General features: G+C 38.6%; 2 protein-coding genes across 44 annotated transcripts in view; one reads left to right on the top strand and one right to left on the bottom strand.

Moving 5' to 3' along the window:
- The window catches only part of TATDN1 (TatD DNase domain containing 1), a 233,945-nt gene that overhangs the window by 12,574 nt on the left and 204,756 nt on the right, over window positions 1-16,615 (bottom strand). For 3 of the 5 annotated variants that reach the window (XM_050801710.1, XM_050801709.1, XM_050801711.1), the window contains 6 exons: window positions 15,341-15,404; window positions 12,748-12,891; window positions 12,606-12,648; window positions 5,010-5,095; window positions 4,881-4,921; window positions 2,502-2,578 (listed from right to left, as the gene is read on the bottom strand). In XM_050801710.1, the coding sequence (XP_050657667.1) occupies window positions 2,502-2,578; window positions 4,881-4,921; window positions 5,010-5,095; window positions 12,606-12,648; window positions 12,748-12,891; window positions 15,341-15,404 (455 nt within the window). Of the gene's footprint in view, window positions 1-2,501; window positions 2,579-4,880; window positions 4,922-5,009; window positions 5,096-12,605; window positions 12,649-12,747; window positions 12,892-15,264; window positions 15,405-16,615 lie in introns of those variants that run through there. The other 2 variants (XM_050801712.1, XM_050801713.1) reach the window with 2 other exon arrangements.
- The window catches only part of NDUFB9 (NADH:ubiquinone oxidoreductase subunit B9), a 576,062-nt gene that overhangs the window by 530,056 nt on the left and 29,391 nt on the right, over window positions 1-16,615 (top strand). Inside the window, exon 1 of one of the 39 annotated variants that reach the window (XM_050801765.1) lies at window positions 4,122-4,125. The exons of the other annotated variants lie outside the window; for them this stretch is intronic. The gene's annotated coding sequence lies outside the window, so the exon portion shown is untranslated. Of the gene's footprint in view, window positions 1-4,121; window positions 4,126-16,615 lie in introns of those variants that run through there. 39 annotated transcript variants of the gene reach the window in all.

The following is a 16,615-nucleotide window of genomic DNA, read 5'->3' as shown; positions in this document are numbered from 1 at the left end:
AAAAGATCTCTACAAACTGATATTTGGGAATCCCTAGCAAAAAGTCAGTTGGCCATCTGAGTCTGCCAGTTGCTGGAATGCCTTCTAGAGAGCTTCCAAATGGCATTTTTTAAAAAATAGACAGTGAGGACTGCCTGACATTTGAAGAAAGTTTCATCATCACAGAGACCAAAGGAAAGAAGAAGAGGTGACTGTGAGGAAACAAATGCAGGAAGACAAGCAGAAAGTCACTTTATAGTTCATGCCTTTCGAGAGATGAGAAGACACTGTAGTATAAGAATAGTGTTCAGAAATTGAAAAACGCTGAAGTAAATTTCATAAAAAGGGTTACAAAATATAGCACTTTTTTTGGAAGGAGGGAAACAATGGAAGTTATCAGTCTGGTATGCCCAAGAAAAGAATAGAAAAGAAAAATCAAATTCCAAGGATGGGTAAAGATGAGACCCCCACTGGAAGGGGTAATGAAAAAGCAACACTAGGCATGATGAAAACCATCAACACACACCTCCGTGAAATTTCACATCAGAGATGAAAAACTAAAACCTTTCACAAGAGAAGAAAACTAGGTCACAGGTAAAGGATTAGGAATCAGAGTAGCAACTTTTCATCAACACTAGAACCTACTGATGGAACAGTATAAATTCTCAATGAAAATGATTTCTGATCTTGAATTTTATGCACGGAGAAACTATCAATTGAAAGTGGGGTTCTCTCCCCTTTCATTAACTATCCAGGCTAACTTGTAAGAGGAAGAACAAAAAAAAAATTCATTTTCAAACATGCAAAATCTCAAGAAACTTAATTCCTAGGAAAAAGTCCTCAGAGGATGTTGTTGTAGAATGTGTTCCACTAAAACAAACACACAAGGAATACATGGGATCTAAAAATAGGAACTAGCCCAAACTGAAACAGACAGATGGAAGGGTCTGCAACTGATGGAACTATTATATCTAGACAGGTTTGCTCATGTGGTATACCGTGCTTAACATTTCTTGTACTACTTTTTGTTTTCCCGGATTAACCTCCCTCATATTTTTATTTACCTGGCTTTCTTAAACTTGAAGCCCAGCCTGGGCACATAGCAAGATCCCGTCTCAACTTAAAATGTAAAAAATAGCCAGGTGTGGTGGCACGCACCAGTAATCCCAGCTACTCAGGAGGCTGAGGTGGGAGGGTTGCTTGAGCCCGCGAGGTCAAGGCTGCAGAGTTGTGATTACACCACTGCATTCCAGCTTGGGCTACAGAGCAAGTCCCTATCTTAAAAAAAAAAACCAAAAAAACCAAAAAACTTGAAACCCTCTCATACTTAGCATAGCTCTGTGAAATTATATACTTATATAGAAATAATAATGAAACATTTATAGAGACATAATAATGAAAACATTGAGTATGCGTATAACCAAAAATTCTGAAATGACGACATTGAGAGTGATATGCAGAGAATAATGGAGGTAGGGGATTAGTACGGGATATAAGAACTAACGTGCTCATATACCCCAATGAGAATAGACACAGGGGATGAATCAAGAGACAATAGTATATGGATATTATTTAGAAATATGGTGACAAATAGCAAAATTGTTGCCGCTAGAAAAACTGACCTGGGGTAAGGTCATGCTGGGGGGACTCTGATATTTGTTTATATCTGTGAGTACTACTTGACTTTTTATGCATATATTCCCTTGCATATTAATTTTAAAGTTATTTAAACCATTAAATATGAAAGCAGCTTAGACATTTAAACTCTGAACTCTAGAGCAAATACGTAATTCCATGATTCTATTTCCCTAGATTTTCGTCAAAAATAATGCAATTGGAAACACAATAACTTTAAGGGTATGAGACATTGAAGGACAGAAAGTCTTATACTATTTTGCAACTGATTAATGGGATACATTGATATCCTGTGAAAAGACACTGGTCGAAGTTCTTACATATTTGACCAAACAAACCCAGGGACCTAGCCGTGCTAGCTGAGTGTACTGAGTGTGTGAAGTTTAGTGTGATATAACAGCAGAAAGGTCACAGAGTGAGAAGCCAGAGGACATGGGTTCTCATACTTGGAGAAACTCTATACCTGTTTCCTAATTTATTTGAGCCTCGGTTTCTTTGCCTGCAGAGATGTACGACTGTCATAGAATAACCTTTCGTCCATAGTCAGACATGATGTGTATATGTATACATGATGCTGTGAACACATTTTCAAGGGATCAAATGATCTGAGAATAAACTGGATTACTAGAGAAAGCTAGCTGCTGATCTCAACACAAAATAGTTTTCCATTATTAGGACATAATGTACTAGTCTATAACTTTTGAGCTTGAACTTGTAATCGTAAGGTACTGTTTAATTTCTTACATAATTACTGAAATTCCCAGCAAAGATCAGTGTAAACACACACAAACTTTAATGAAAATCAGTCTTCATCAGCAATTCACTGTAAAACGATTTAAGAAATCTGCTTAAATAAAAGTTAAAAACAAAACAACCTAAGAACGTACCAACCATTAAATCCTATATAAAGATCCAAATCAATCAAAGCAGCTGCTGCTTCCTTGGTACCGTCAAATGAATGCACCTGGGGACATACAGGTATAATTTTATTATTATAGTAATTACTCTTTAAAATTCTAAATAACATTAATAAGACTTTGTAGGCAAAAATATAGATCCCTGTAAGTTTTTGGACCTCAGGATTTCAAAGGTGGTAGTCCCTATAATTTTTATTTTCGTATCAGATTTCACAATTATAACCAGTCATCATCTCCAGTGACATGATGCAAAACGTTAGCTGCTGAGAATTTCTCTCTTCAGAGTTGCAGTGTTGCTGTCTCCACACTAGCATTAGTGCAGAAGCTCCAGGAAGGGGTTTAGGAATAGACGTATTCTTAGGCAAAAACACGAGGAAAGCTTAGAAATTTTATGGCACCATTTAAAACACGTTTTAAAATACTGATGAATTTTCTGTTACAGGAATTTTTTTTTTTTTAAGATGGAGTTTCACTCTTGTTGCCCAGGCTGGAGTGCAATGGTGTGATCTTGGCTCACCGCAACCTCCGCCTCCCTGCTTCAAGCGATTCTCCTGCCTCAGCCTCCTGAGTAGCTGGGATTACAGGCATGCGCCACCACGCCTGGCTAATTTTGTATTTTGTATTTTTTTTTTAGTAGAGAGGGGGTTTCTCCATGTTGTTCAGGCTGGTCTCGAACTCCCGACCCCAGGTGATCCACCCGCCTCGGCCTCCCAAAGTGCTGGGATTACAGGGGTGAGCCACCATGCCCGGCCAAGGATTCTTTTTTCTGGAAGAGAAATTACTTTTAAGAGGCAAGGCTGGGCCAGGTGCGATGGCTCATGCCTGTAACCTCAGCACTTTGGGAGGCTGAGGCCAGTGGATCACCTGAGGTTGGGAGTTCGAGACCAGCCTGACCAATGTGGAGAAAACCCATCTCTACTAAAAATACAAAATTAGCAAGGTGTGGTGGCGCATGCCTATAATCCCAACTACTCGGGAGGCCTGAGGCAGGAGAACTGCTTGAACCCAGGAGGCAGAGGTTGCGTTGAGCTGTGATTGCGTCATTACAGTCCAGTCTGGGCAACAAGAGTGAAACTCTGTCTCAAAAATAAAAAGAAAAGAGACAAGGCTGAAGAAATTCTTATAAATGGGTAAGACTGTTGCTTAAAAAGCATAAACCGTAATCCCAGCACTTTGGGAGGCCGAGGTGGGCAGATCACAAGGTCAGGAGATCGAGACCATCCTGGCCAACATGGTGAAATCCCGTCTCTACTAAAATGCAAAAAATTAACCAGGCGTGGTGGTGCACGCCTGTAGTCCCAGCTACTTGGGAGGCTGAGGCACGGGAATCGCTTGAACCCGGGAGGTGGAGGTTGCGACGAGCCGAGATTGCGTAGAAGTGAATTCAAGGGCCGGGCACAGTGGCTTACACCTGTAATCCCAACATGTCGGGAAGCCAAGGTGGGCAGATTGCTTGAGTTTAGGAGTTCAAGATCAGCCTAGGCAACATGGTAAACTCCATCTCTACAAAATATACAAAAAAATTAGCTGAGCATGGTGGTGCATGCCTGTAGTCCCAGCTACTGGGAAGGCTGAGGATGGCTTGATCCTGGGGAAGCGGAGGTTGCAGTGAGCTGAGATTGTGCCACTCCACTTCAGCCTGGATGACAGAGCCAGACCCTTTCTCAATAACCAAAAAAAACCCCAAAAAAACCAAAAACCAAATTTCACAGGGTTTTCTTGTGAATGGAATTCTGTGCTCATTCTTGTACTTTGAACAAAGGAACTATAATTAAAACTGACTTGTGTTTATGCCACATCTGGCCCATACATTCAACAGTAAATTTACATGTCTTTCAAAGGATGGGAAAAGAAACTCCTAATTCTATTGAGTTCTATCTAATTCACATGTTTTTCTTTTTTTTTCCTTTTTTAAAAAAAATTTAAATGTTGACATCTGAATTAGGGGCCATCCTTAATAACCAAGATGCTTTATGTGTCACATAAATGTTAAGTATCCCTTATCCCAAGTATGTGGGACCAAAAGTGTTTCGTATTTCAGATTTTTTCAGATTTTGGAATATCTGCATATACATAAAAAGAAATCTTTGGGAAGGGACTCAAGTCTAAACATGAAATTCATTTATGTTTCATATACACCTTATACCATACCCTGAAGGTAAATAATTTAAATAATTTTGTGCATGAAACTAAATTTATGTACAATGAATAATCAGAAAGCAAAGGTGTCACTATCTCATGTCAGTGCTTAAAAAGTTTCAGATTTTGGAGTATTTTGTACTTGGGAGTATTTGGATTTTTGGATTAGAGACATTCAACCTGTATTAAAAATGACAATTTTATACTTACCACTCCCCCTACACAGCGATCTCTATTTCTTTTCATTATGTCTGTAAATTAAAAACAAAGAACTTTTAGCAAATAGCTTGATTTCTACAAAATTCTTAAGTTCTAAATGAGACTTTGGTTTTAACTCACCCAAAAATTCAGCATGTGAGTTTCGACAATGAAGAAACATTGGTAATTTTGTTTGTTCTGACAGTTCAAATTGTTTTTCAAAATATCTGCATAATGCAAAAAAAAATTCTTATTACAAATTTAATTTTAGCATGAGGAAGGTAATGATGTCAAAACAGCTTTTAAGTTAAAGGTATTTAATTCTCTATAAATTACAGGACAATAATCATGAATATTTAAAGCACATCAGACTTATCAAAGGGCTTTTATAACTTACAATTTTTGGAAAGAAATACTTCATTTTCTGGGCTTACAAAATTATTTTCATAAAGTAACATCTACGGGCCCCTTGCCACTGGGAGCACCATCAGTGGAAGTCAACTCACCAAGTGAGAAGCCCGGCAGAGCTTCATACTGCATGCTAATCTATTCCATTTTGCAACCAGTGTTTTATGTGCTGTTATAAAAGAAGTTACTGCCACTAGGCAAAATGAACAAGGTTTCCCTCAAAAACCAAATCTAAGTATTTGCTAAACAGCAAATAACTCAATTATGCTATTAAAAAAAGAAAATTACACGATAAAGTGGTAGCCCTGAATATCTTAGAGTACTTGATAAGAAGCTTTTTCCAAGTACCACATACTTTTGTCTCATTTGATCCTCAGAATAACCCAAGGATAAAAGCTGGTGTCGTACTTTGTCCAACATAACAATACCTGGCATGGCCACTTGGAACCAGAACTTCAGTGCTCTCATTCCAAGTCCCAGCCTAAACGGCAAAAACCTGTCACATTTTCGAGACGCTTCCTTCTGGTCCCGGAGTATAATGACAATATTCAGAGGATATAATGAATGTTCATTCTGTTTGTTTTTTCACTTCAACACAGTGCTCCCTCTTGTTCTCACAAATGGTAGGTTCAACTGAATCAGGATAACAGGTGGCTTATTATTTTCTTAGATGTGCTTACCTCTTCTAAGTCCTTTAATTTGGGGAAACAATTTCTCTGTTTAACTTAAGCCTCTTTTGCTATATTTTCCTATATCATATTTCCTCACGTGCAGGACTATTTTACCCCCTTTGCACTCTTGAAAATGCTAAATTTTAAAATTAGAAATAGAAATGTACTTCTTAAGAAGCAGTCTTCAGGCCGGGCATGGTGGCTCATACCTGTAATCCCAGCACTTTGGGACGCCAAGGTGGGTGGATCACTCGAGGACAGGAGTTCAAGACCAGTCTGGCCAACATGGTGAAACCTTATCTCTACTAAAAATACAAAAATTAGCCAGCGTGTTGGCACACGTCTGTAATCCCAGCTATTCCATGGGCTGAGACACAAGAATCGCTTGAACCCAGGGTCAAAGGTTGCAGTGAGCTGATGTCACACTACTTGCACTCCAGCCTGGGTGACAGAGCAGCACTCTGTCTCAAAAAAAATAAAAATTAAAAAAAAAAAAAATAGAAACAGTCTCCCTAAAATTGGTGGTCTATCTCTGTATTACCAAATGTTTGGGTTTTAAAATCTCCTTTTCAGATTCTGCTGGGTTAGAATAAGCAAAACTATTTTCCTTTCATTAACAAAGTGCTGAAATTTTGCAGTGTAGGAAATATTAATGACAACTTGGACAAAAAGATATTTTAATAATACAACCAGTCACTATTTCCATAACCTCTAAAGTAAACCAAATGTCAGCAATTAAGTGTGCTCTAGTCATTATGTCAACTTTACTAATATATTTGGCTTTTGGCTACACACAGCAGGCAGTCCTCTTCATTGTGTGCACTGCTCTACACTATGCTGGTTATTTTTTCCACACAAAATTTCATGGACCAAACCACATGACCAAGCTACAAATTCACAGTATCTAATGGTCGGATGGAAAATTAGCTTCGTATCTCAAGGTAGGCAAAAATACAGTTTATGAAAATAACAGAGGCCAGCTGGATGCGTGGTCCACGCCTGTAATCCCAGCACTTTGGGAGGCTGAGGTGGGCGGATTGCTTGATCTCAGGACTTCAAGACTAACCTGGGCAACATGGTGAAACCCCATCTCTACAAAAAATACAAGAATTAGCCAGGTGTGGTGGCATGTGCCTGTAGTCCCAGTTGTTGGGAGGCTGAGGTCGGGGGATTGCTTGAGCCTGGGAAGTCAAGGCTGTGGTGAGCCATGATCACACCACTGCACTCCAGTTTGGATGACAGAGTGAGACCGTGTCTCAGAGAAAAAAGAAAAAGAAAATAACAGAAGCCCAAGCAGTGGGCCCACAGAATTTGACATAATTCAAGAAAAGAAAGGTCCCTGAATTCATGCTAGCTATGTATCATAAAGAAGCCATGTGGTTAAAAAAATAATAATAATAATAAATTAAATAAATAATAATAATAATAAATAAATTAAATAAATTAAATTAAATAATAAATTAAATAATAATAAATTGAATAATAATAATAAATTAAATAATAATAATACATTTTTTTTTTTTTTTTTTTTTGAGACGGAGTCTCGCTCTGCCGCCCAGGCTGGAGTGCAGTGGCCGGATCTCAGCTCACTGCAAGCTCCGCCTCCCGGGTTCACACCATTCTCCTGCCTCAGCCTCCCGAGTAGCTGGGACTACAGGCGCCCGCCACCGCGCCTGGCTAGTTTTTTGTATATTTTAGTAGAGACGGGGTTTCACCATGTTAGCCAGGATGGTCTCAATCTCCTGACCTCGTGATCCGCCCGTCTTGGCCTCCCAAAGTGCTGGGATTACAGGCTTGAGCCACCGCGCCCAGCCAATAATAATAAATTAAAAAAAATAAAAAAGTAAAAAATTATTCCGAATGATACAAACTGAGGATAACTAGTACTAAACATCAAACAACTATTAGAGAAGAAACATCTAAACAACTTTAGAGAAGAAAAACCCACCATGGTAACTAGAAATAACAACGTAAGTTACAGGGTAGGGATTGGCGTCTATTAAGAGACCTCTCTGCCTGTTTTGCTCATTTATTATTTTTTTAAAGTTTATAAATGAAAATCATTTTCCACTTGAGTTAGATTTGCTCATCTTAGTGAAGCTTCTGATTGTATTACTGCTTCTTACAGTTGAGGTTTAACTATCTAAGGACAAGAGCTGGAAAAGTTCAGCTTCAGAGGAGCAGTTGCTATTAATTAGGATCAAGGCAAATCCAAAAAGCGCAGTGAGTTTCATGGGTATACCTCAACACAGGTAGTAATCCCTCCTCTGTAAGCTGCTTGATGGCAACGTGGCCTCAATTGCTCATCTCTACGGTCCCCTAAACCTCCAAAGGATTGTTTTAAAATCTTCTTCTTGTAGTTTTTAAGACCTGCACAGCGTTAACATTTTAAAGCCCCAAGAAAAATGCCCAAAGCAAATTCCTCCTATCCAAGAGAACAGAGCTCTAAACTGCAACAAGGAAAGGAATGTAGCATAAGGCCAGGAAATTGAAAATACAGGGTATGGCTTAAAGGATAAACTTTCCATAACTACATCAGGCCTCTTCCTTGTTTTCACTCTTTGCTTCTCTTTCTTAGTCTTTAAAAAATCCTTTTTCCAGAAAAAGTCTAGGTACTAAAACAAGAAAAAAGTATTTTAAAAAAAAAAACACAAAACCTTTAAAAAGTTCCAAACAAAAGCAATAGCTAGCATCTTCCTTTAGGGTGGTAATATTTCTAGCATGAGTAATACAACAGCCATGATTGTGAATGTACTATGTACCACTCATGTCACTATGGGCTTTATGTGCCTTATGTTAAGAAAGGTAGGCAGCAATCTCCCCATTTTAAAGGGGATGCACAAAGGGACGAAGTGACATCAAGGGCAGTTGTAAATCTCACGAAAAGATCTGCTGATTCCAAAGCTCATCCTTTTAACGTCATACGCCGCCTTCACTTACCATTATTTTTCAGACACATCTATTGTATATTGATTTTTCTGTCTTGCCTCCTAATTTTCTATTTTTCTTTTCTCATACATCTCCTTTTTCCTGACTACATTTTTACTTAAAAACAAATCATGGCTGGGCGTGGTGGCTCACACCTGTAACCCTAGCACTTTGGGAGGCCGAGGCGGGCAGATCACTTGAGATCTGGAGTTTGAAACCAGCCTGGCCAACATGGTGAAACCCCATCTCTACAAAAACACAAGAAAATTAGCTGGGCATGGTGATGGGCACCTGTAATCCCAGCTACTTGGGAGGCGGAGGCAGGAGAATCGCTTGAACTGGGAGGCGGAGGTTGCAGTGATCTTAGATCGCACTGCCTGCACTCCAGTCTGGGGGACAGAGTGAGAATACATCTCAAAACAAAACAAAACAAAACACCCAAACCATACACCGGTTGTTCCAGATGGTAGAAAAGTGCAGACCAAAATCTGAAGTCTTCCAAAAATAAACCCAATAGTGAAAGTTGAATTATAGGCTTTTTATCCACACTGCTCAAAAGGAATAAAAAAGAACCTTCCCTTTGTATTAAATATTCAACAGACATTTACTAAGTACCTACCATGTGCTGAGAATACTGTGCTAAATGCTATGGAACTGTCCCATGAGTAAGCCTTGGTGTGTGCCTCTGAGGAACTCAAAGACACTTGTCTGTGTGGGGAGGAAGGGATAACCTAAAACCTATTCCTGTACAACGTGGTTAAGTGCTGAAACAAACAGAGTGCTGTGTACACAGAAAAGATTGCATACTGTAAGTACACGCTAGGGGAAAAGAAGTGAGGGGCAGAGAACGTGGGTGTTTGTGTCCTTAACAACAATCAAAATGTGATTGTTACTAGTGTGTCTTTTTTTTTTTGAGATGGAGTCTTGCTCTGTTGCCCAGGCTGGAGTCCAATGACACAATCTTGGCTCACTGCAACCTCCACCTCCCCAGTTCAAGCAATTTTGCTGCCTCAGCCTCCCGAGTAGCTGGGATTACAGGTGCTCGCTACCACGCCCGGCTAATTTTTGTTTTTAGTAGAGACAGGGTTTCACCATGTTGGCCAAGCTGGTCTTGAATTCCTGATCTCAGGTGATAGGCCTGCCTTGGCCTGCCAAAGTGCTGGAATTACAGGCATGAGCCACCATACCTGGCCATTTTTTTAACCAAGTCATTTGATGTTTTATCATTAAAGATTAAAAAATCTTCACTGCCATCTTATCAAAATTTCCTTCTACTTATTTTGTCATTAGCTTATTCACTCTGGAAGAAGCCAGTGTCACATGCTGTCACTGAAAGTCAGTCCTTCCCTCTGCTGTTCACACACTTTAGTGACAGCACTTCCAACCTACTTTAATTATTTATGTCCTCTCTTGTCTACAGTGGCATTGGGAAAAAGTCTTATTTTCCTTTGTGTCATGCTGAGGAGGCACTTGGTAATCATTTACTGAATGGAGTTTGAACTTGTCTATTAGCAATCAACACCTGGTATGTGAGTTCAAGCACAAGCTGTGATATGCATATTCTAAGATCAGACGCTATTCTGAACGTGCTCTGATGATGGTGAAGAATCTTCAGAACAGTTAAATTAAACTGATACTGTCAATGTTTTCAATTAACCCCAAAACTGAGTTTAAAGTATTCCGGTTGCATTTTAGAATCAGTTCTAACTCATTTTGGATGAAAAGTCATACAAGCAAAAAAACTTGGGGACTCTGCCATTGCCCTTGCTTGTCGTAACACATAGTCTATTAGACTTACAAGGCTTATCCTGACAAAAACCAGACATTAAAGTTGAGGAATATGATCTGTGGGCTTAACCTGAAGAACCATTAAAGACAACTGTTTTTCTATTTCAGTGTGAACATGAGAACTTTTAAGGTTAAGTGAGCTGGCCTACATAATATTCGACAGAGGTATAGGGCTTTAGTAACCCTGCTAGTAACCACATGAATGTCCCTGAAAGACACAGCAAATAATATGCCACAAACTAAGCAGTTCTAAAAGGGATGTATAAAGGAGCGACCTAAAAGAGACAGTACGTGTCCACAGAGCATTACTCTAACCCATCCTTTTCTACTTGGTTATAGATCTTCACACTCCAGAACTCTGGAGCTTGAGGTCTAGGGTATGACAGACTCCACTAGTAGATCTGCTCCTCCCCACAGTGATTTTCAACCAGGGGGGACATATCAGAATCCCATTTGTGGGGAGCAGGGAGGGAAGGGGGAGGAGGTACACTTTTGGCATGCGTAATCTTAAAAAATCCCTTTAGGCCATCAAGTCACTGGCTTAATCATATGATCGTATCACCATATGACAAAATTATTAATTATTAAATATTATGATATAGCTGGATGGTATCTTAAGAGAGAATCTGATCCTAATTCTCTGTGTATAAGAAACTAAGGAGGACAGAGGACTGTTTATTCTTAAAGGTCTCTAGGGACAGATATTCTACCTTCAGATTTCTGCATACTCTGAGTTCTTGGCAGTGGCTGGCACACAGTGCTCCATAAATATTTGTTGAATGGATGAATAACTAAATTAACCCCCTTTAGAAGCTCAGTCTAATGTTTTATCATCTTCATAATTAAGATCTTTTTGAAATTTGACAAAATGCTTACGTTTTAAATTCAGACTATGACCTAAATTTTCTTTTCAATCTTTAACACTCATTCACCAGTATGATGACAGGAGCTCCAAATTTAGCTCCAGGCAATGGGTTACAGGAAGTCCTGCAGGGTTGTGAGCTTTGGAGTTTTCTCAGAAGCCACCATTCAACATGGCTCCTATTAAAGGAATCTCACAGTTCCAGACTAACAATATTCAATGCCCAGCAAGAGTAAACTATGCTTTTCTAGCTTTGGTGATTGATCTTATAATACTTTTGTCGGTTTTTTGTTGCTGATTTTTTTTTTTAGAGGTGGAGTCTCCTTACATTGCTCAGACTGGTCTGGAACTCCTGAGCTCAAGCAATTCTCCTGCCTCTGCTTCTCAAAACAGCTGCGATTACAGGTGCAGGCTGCTGTGCCTAGCTTGTAATACACTTTTAATATCCTTTGTTTTTAAATTATATCTTCCAATTTGGGAGGCTGAGGTGGGTGGATCATTTGAGGTCAGGAGTCTGAGACCAGCCTGACCAACGTGGTGAAACCCAATCTTTACTAAAATATAAAAATTAGCCAGGCATGGTGGCATGTGCCTGTAATCCCAGATACTCGGGAGGCTGAGGCACGAGACTCATTTGAACCCAGGAGGTGGAGGTTGCAGTGAGCCGGGATCACACCACTGCACTCCAGCCTGGGCAACAGAGAGAGACTCTGTCTCAAAAAAACGAAACAAATCACATTCCCCAAAATAATTTAATTCATTCCATTGGAACTGTTCATGTAGGAATGCATGTGTTAAACAAGCAAACAAAAAATGTAAAGTCTCTATCATGTAAAACTCATCCCTAATTTCTACCATTAAAATAAAATTAAATGGTTAATCGACCAGGGAACTATGTGCTTCCGCCCCTTATGAATTACATGCAAGTATGCATGGAATTGGTTTCACTTAACGTTTCATATACAGAGGGAAAAACAAAAATATTCTGATGCTTAATCCAACTATATTCTCAACTAATAAAAGTTATTTAAAATCACTCATGATTTTACAATAATTTGTAAAGCCAACAAATTTCCTTACTTGAGTTGAGTATCTTTGGGACAAAACTGTAGTCGGTCAAAATCTTTAAAAAGATAAAGAAGAATAATTACTCCTAACTTATACAGAAAAAAATTATTTATTTTCAAACAAAGTCATTCTAAGAGGCGAGGCTGGCACTCACCAAGTCCACATTCTCCTATTGCCACAACTTTCTCTTTATTGTTTTCAGCAAGATTTAGCAACTCCTTTAAGTAAAGATCAGGGTTATTCTTTTCAAATTCACCACATCTTGTAGGATGACATCCAACTGTACTGAAAAACATATCTAACACAAAATAATGTTTTAGGATTATTTTCAAAGTATTTTCTCATATTTATACTTATGATATTTAGAGGATATCAAGTAATTTCAACTGGTTTTCAACATGGTAATAGATTATTCACATTATAAGAACTACATTATGTTAATCATATGACAATTTTTAGAATACCAAAACAAAGTAGGATACGAATATGAAAATTGCTTTAATGTATTAATAAAATAATTCAGCTTTTTCTAAAGTTTGGCATTTAGGGCTGTAGAATGCAAAGTGAAAATTTTTTGTTTTTGAGACAGGGTCCCCACTGTGTCAACCAGGCTGGAGTGCAGTGGTGCCATCATGGCTCACTGTAGCCTTGACCTCCTGGACTCAAGTGATCCTCCCACTTCAGCCTCCCAAGTAACTGGGACAACACATACATGCCACCACACTTGGCTAATTTTTAAATTTTTTTTGTAGAGACAGGGTTTTGCTATGTTGCCCAAGCTGGGCTCGAAGTCCTGAGCTCAAGCGACCCACCGGCCTAGGCCTCCCAAAGTGCTGGGATTACAGGCCTGAGCCACCATGACTAGCGATGATTTATCTTTTATATTCACCATTCATGTGACTATCTTGATTCATATATTTTTGTTTAACACCAATTCCTCCATTATTGATTCATGTATTTAATATAGCATAAAAATGTATTCCCTTAAAAAGGTTAATAGTGGAGGTTAAAGAGGTGGAAAGGGGAATTTGTTTTTCTAATAAAAAAATGAGGTTCACCTATTTGGTGGACACTCTGACAGTCTGACTTGTATAGAATACAAATGAGACGTCAAAAACACTTTTTGAATGGCTTAGCTGAGTTTGAACCATGGGAAAGGTATCAAGCCTTCCTCAGGCTCTCATGCAGATGTTTAGAAACAAAGGAAGAAGCACTTTTAAGGCTATAAGAACACAAGTTACATGGAGAGGAGTGGAAGAGGGCTGATAATGGAGGTGGAAGAACTTTAAAAAGCCTAGATGTTTGGGGATAAAAAGTAAGGATAAAATGTTCCTATATATCTCGAAAACTCCCTGGGAGAGATTCTCTCTTTAATCACTAAGAAAAAGTGTCAATGGGCTGGGTGAGGTGGCTCAGGCCTGTAATCCCAGCACTTTGGGAGGCCAAGCCAGGCAGATCACGAGGTCAGGAGTTGAAGACCAGCCTGACCAACATGGTGAAACCCTGTCTCTATTAAAGATGCAAAAATTAGCCAGGCGTGGTGGCACGCGCCTATAATCCCAGCTACTCAGGACGCCGAGGCAAGAGAATCACTTGTACCCAGGAGGCAGAGGTTGCAGTGAGCAGAGATCATGCCATTGCACTGCAGCCTGGGCGACAAAGCAAGACTCTGTTTCAAAAAAAGAAAAAGTGTGAATGGATCCTAAAAGAGAAGTATGGATTTTAGAGAGATTTCCATAAAAATATAGCTTTTAGTAAGTTTTCATAAACACATCAGTATTTTAAAACACAACATTTAAAAATTATGTAGAATGTTTAATTCCTCAGTGTCTAGCACATAAGGTATGCAAAAAAAAGTTAAATTCATGAATGCCAGATAAATGAGGTTTTATGTAACTAAGATTCCTTTAATAATCAATCCTAAAACTTTCAAGATTTTAAATAAATACAAAATGTATGAACATAAAGCAAGCATATGAGGGGTTATACAGCATTATTATTTGCATTCTTGGTACCTTGCACAGTATCTGGTCCATCTAGTAAAAATTTAATAAAATAATCCTTCACAGCTTAAGTTAAAAAAGAATAAATAAAAAGCAACTCGTATCTTTTTGTTTTTTGGGGGTTTTTTTGCTTGCTTGTTTTGAGACAGAGTCTTGCTCTATTGTCCAGGCTGGAGTGCAGTGGCACTATCTCCGCTTACTGCAAGCTCCGCCTCCCAGGTTCACGCCATTGTCCCACCTCAGCCGAGTAGCTGGGACTACAGGCGCCCACCACTATGCCTGGCTAATTTTTTGAATTTTTTAGTAGAGACGGGGTTTCACTGTGTTAGCCAGGATGGTCTCAATATCCTGATCTGCCTGCCTCAGCCTCCCAAAGTACTGGGGTTACAGGCGTGACCCACAGTGCCTAGCTAGCAACTCATATCTTAAACATGTTAAAACACACACATGAATTCCACATCAAAAACACCTGAGGTTAAACTGTGTACCTGGAGAACTTTATTCTCATTAGCTGAAATCTTAAAATAATCTTCACTGAGTACTATGAAACGGTTTTATACACAGCTGATATACCAATGAGTACTTTGAATTTTGTCATCTTAATCATGTCCCACTGAAATCAGTCTATTTTCCTGTTGTTTCCACAGTCATGATCCATTGTATTGTACCTGAAGCAGTTTTCAGAAAGACTTCTTCAAAATTACTTAATTCATATTTTTTTTGGTAAAAGAAATATGAGGATACCATTTGTTTGTGCCAAATGCAGTGCATCTTTACTGTCTTGTAGATTTCCACCTGTAATCATAAACTGAAATAGAAAGAAAATAAAATAAGCTGACTTTAATAGGGCAGCAGTAAGTTTCCTAAACATGCCTTCCTACCACTTCCTTATTCCAGACTGCTCTCCTCTGTGACTGTCACACACCTACCCTGTTTAAAATTCAGCTGGGAGATTGCCTCCTATGCAGAGTGGTATCTGACTACACCTCAGGGATGTGTGTATGTATGTGTGTGTACATGTAGAGGTGCAGAATTCATCACTAGATTCTGTTAAAATGTTAAAATGTATTTACATGTCTACCTTTCCTATTAGACAAGTTCCTTGAGGACAGAGATCAGGTATTATGAAAAAGCGAATAATTCATCAGTGATTCAATAGTGTTGATTGATTCGATAATTCTCCAAGTGTAGTCTGGTAACTCCCAGTAGGTATGTGAACTCAAAACTATTTTCATAATAATAATAAGACACTTTCTGTCTTTTTTACTCTCACTCTACTGCAAGTGTCCACAACGTATACAAGAAGCTACACAATGTGTGATACCACCAGACTGACTACAGAAAAAGATATGAAAATTCAGCAGGCTTCTAGTAACATGGTCATTAGAGATTTGAAAAAACAACTGTACTCATGTTGTTAATTTTTTTGTTCTGGAATACACTTGTTTTTCATAAAAATATGCTATTTATGTTATTCAGTAGTTTCTTGTTATTTTAAAAGGAATTAATATTCAAAATTTTTTGTTTTAATTTTTAATATAGTATATACAGTAGGTAAGACTCACACAAACAAAAGCTCTTTGGGGGTACTCACTAATAAAGAATGTGAAGGGGACTGGAGAGCAAAAGGTTTGAGAATCAGTGAGTTAATGCATGCTGATGAATTCTCTGTAGGAAAACATATGGCTTTTGGCAAATAAGCATACTTCTACATAGACCCATTAGGATCCACCCAGTAACTAGACTGCCATCTTTCCTGTTAAAATGAAAGTGTCACTGAAGAGCTTTGTGTTGATAGTGAGAGCACTGAAGCAGTGCTGCGTACGGGGCACATTCTTCTAAGCACATGATTCAAGCATAATGACGTATATTGTTTCATACTTCAAGAGTCTCACTAAAATGATGAACTCATTCTAGGTACAACTTAGGGAGAAAACACAAAACAAAGGTAGACCTGCAAATGATAAATAGATGTTTTCATATAGCTATTTAAATCTTTAATATGATTAGGTATTCAGT

The sequence above is a fragment of the Macaca thibetana genome, chromosome 8 (assembly GCF_024542745.1).
Source record: "Macaca thibetana thibetana isolate TM-01 chromosome 8, ASM2454274v1, whole genome shotgun sequence".
NCBI classification, from domain to species: domain Eukaryota; kingdom Metazoa; phylum Chordata; class Mammalia; order Primates; family Cercopithecidae; genus Macaca; species Macaca thibetana.
This window is presented reverse-complemented; position numbering and strand designations above follow the sequence as displayed.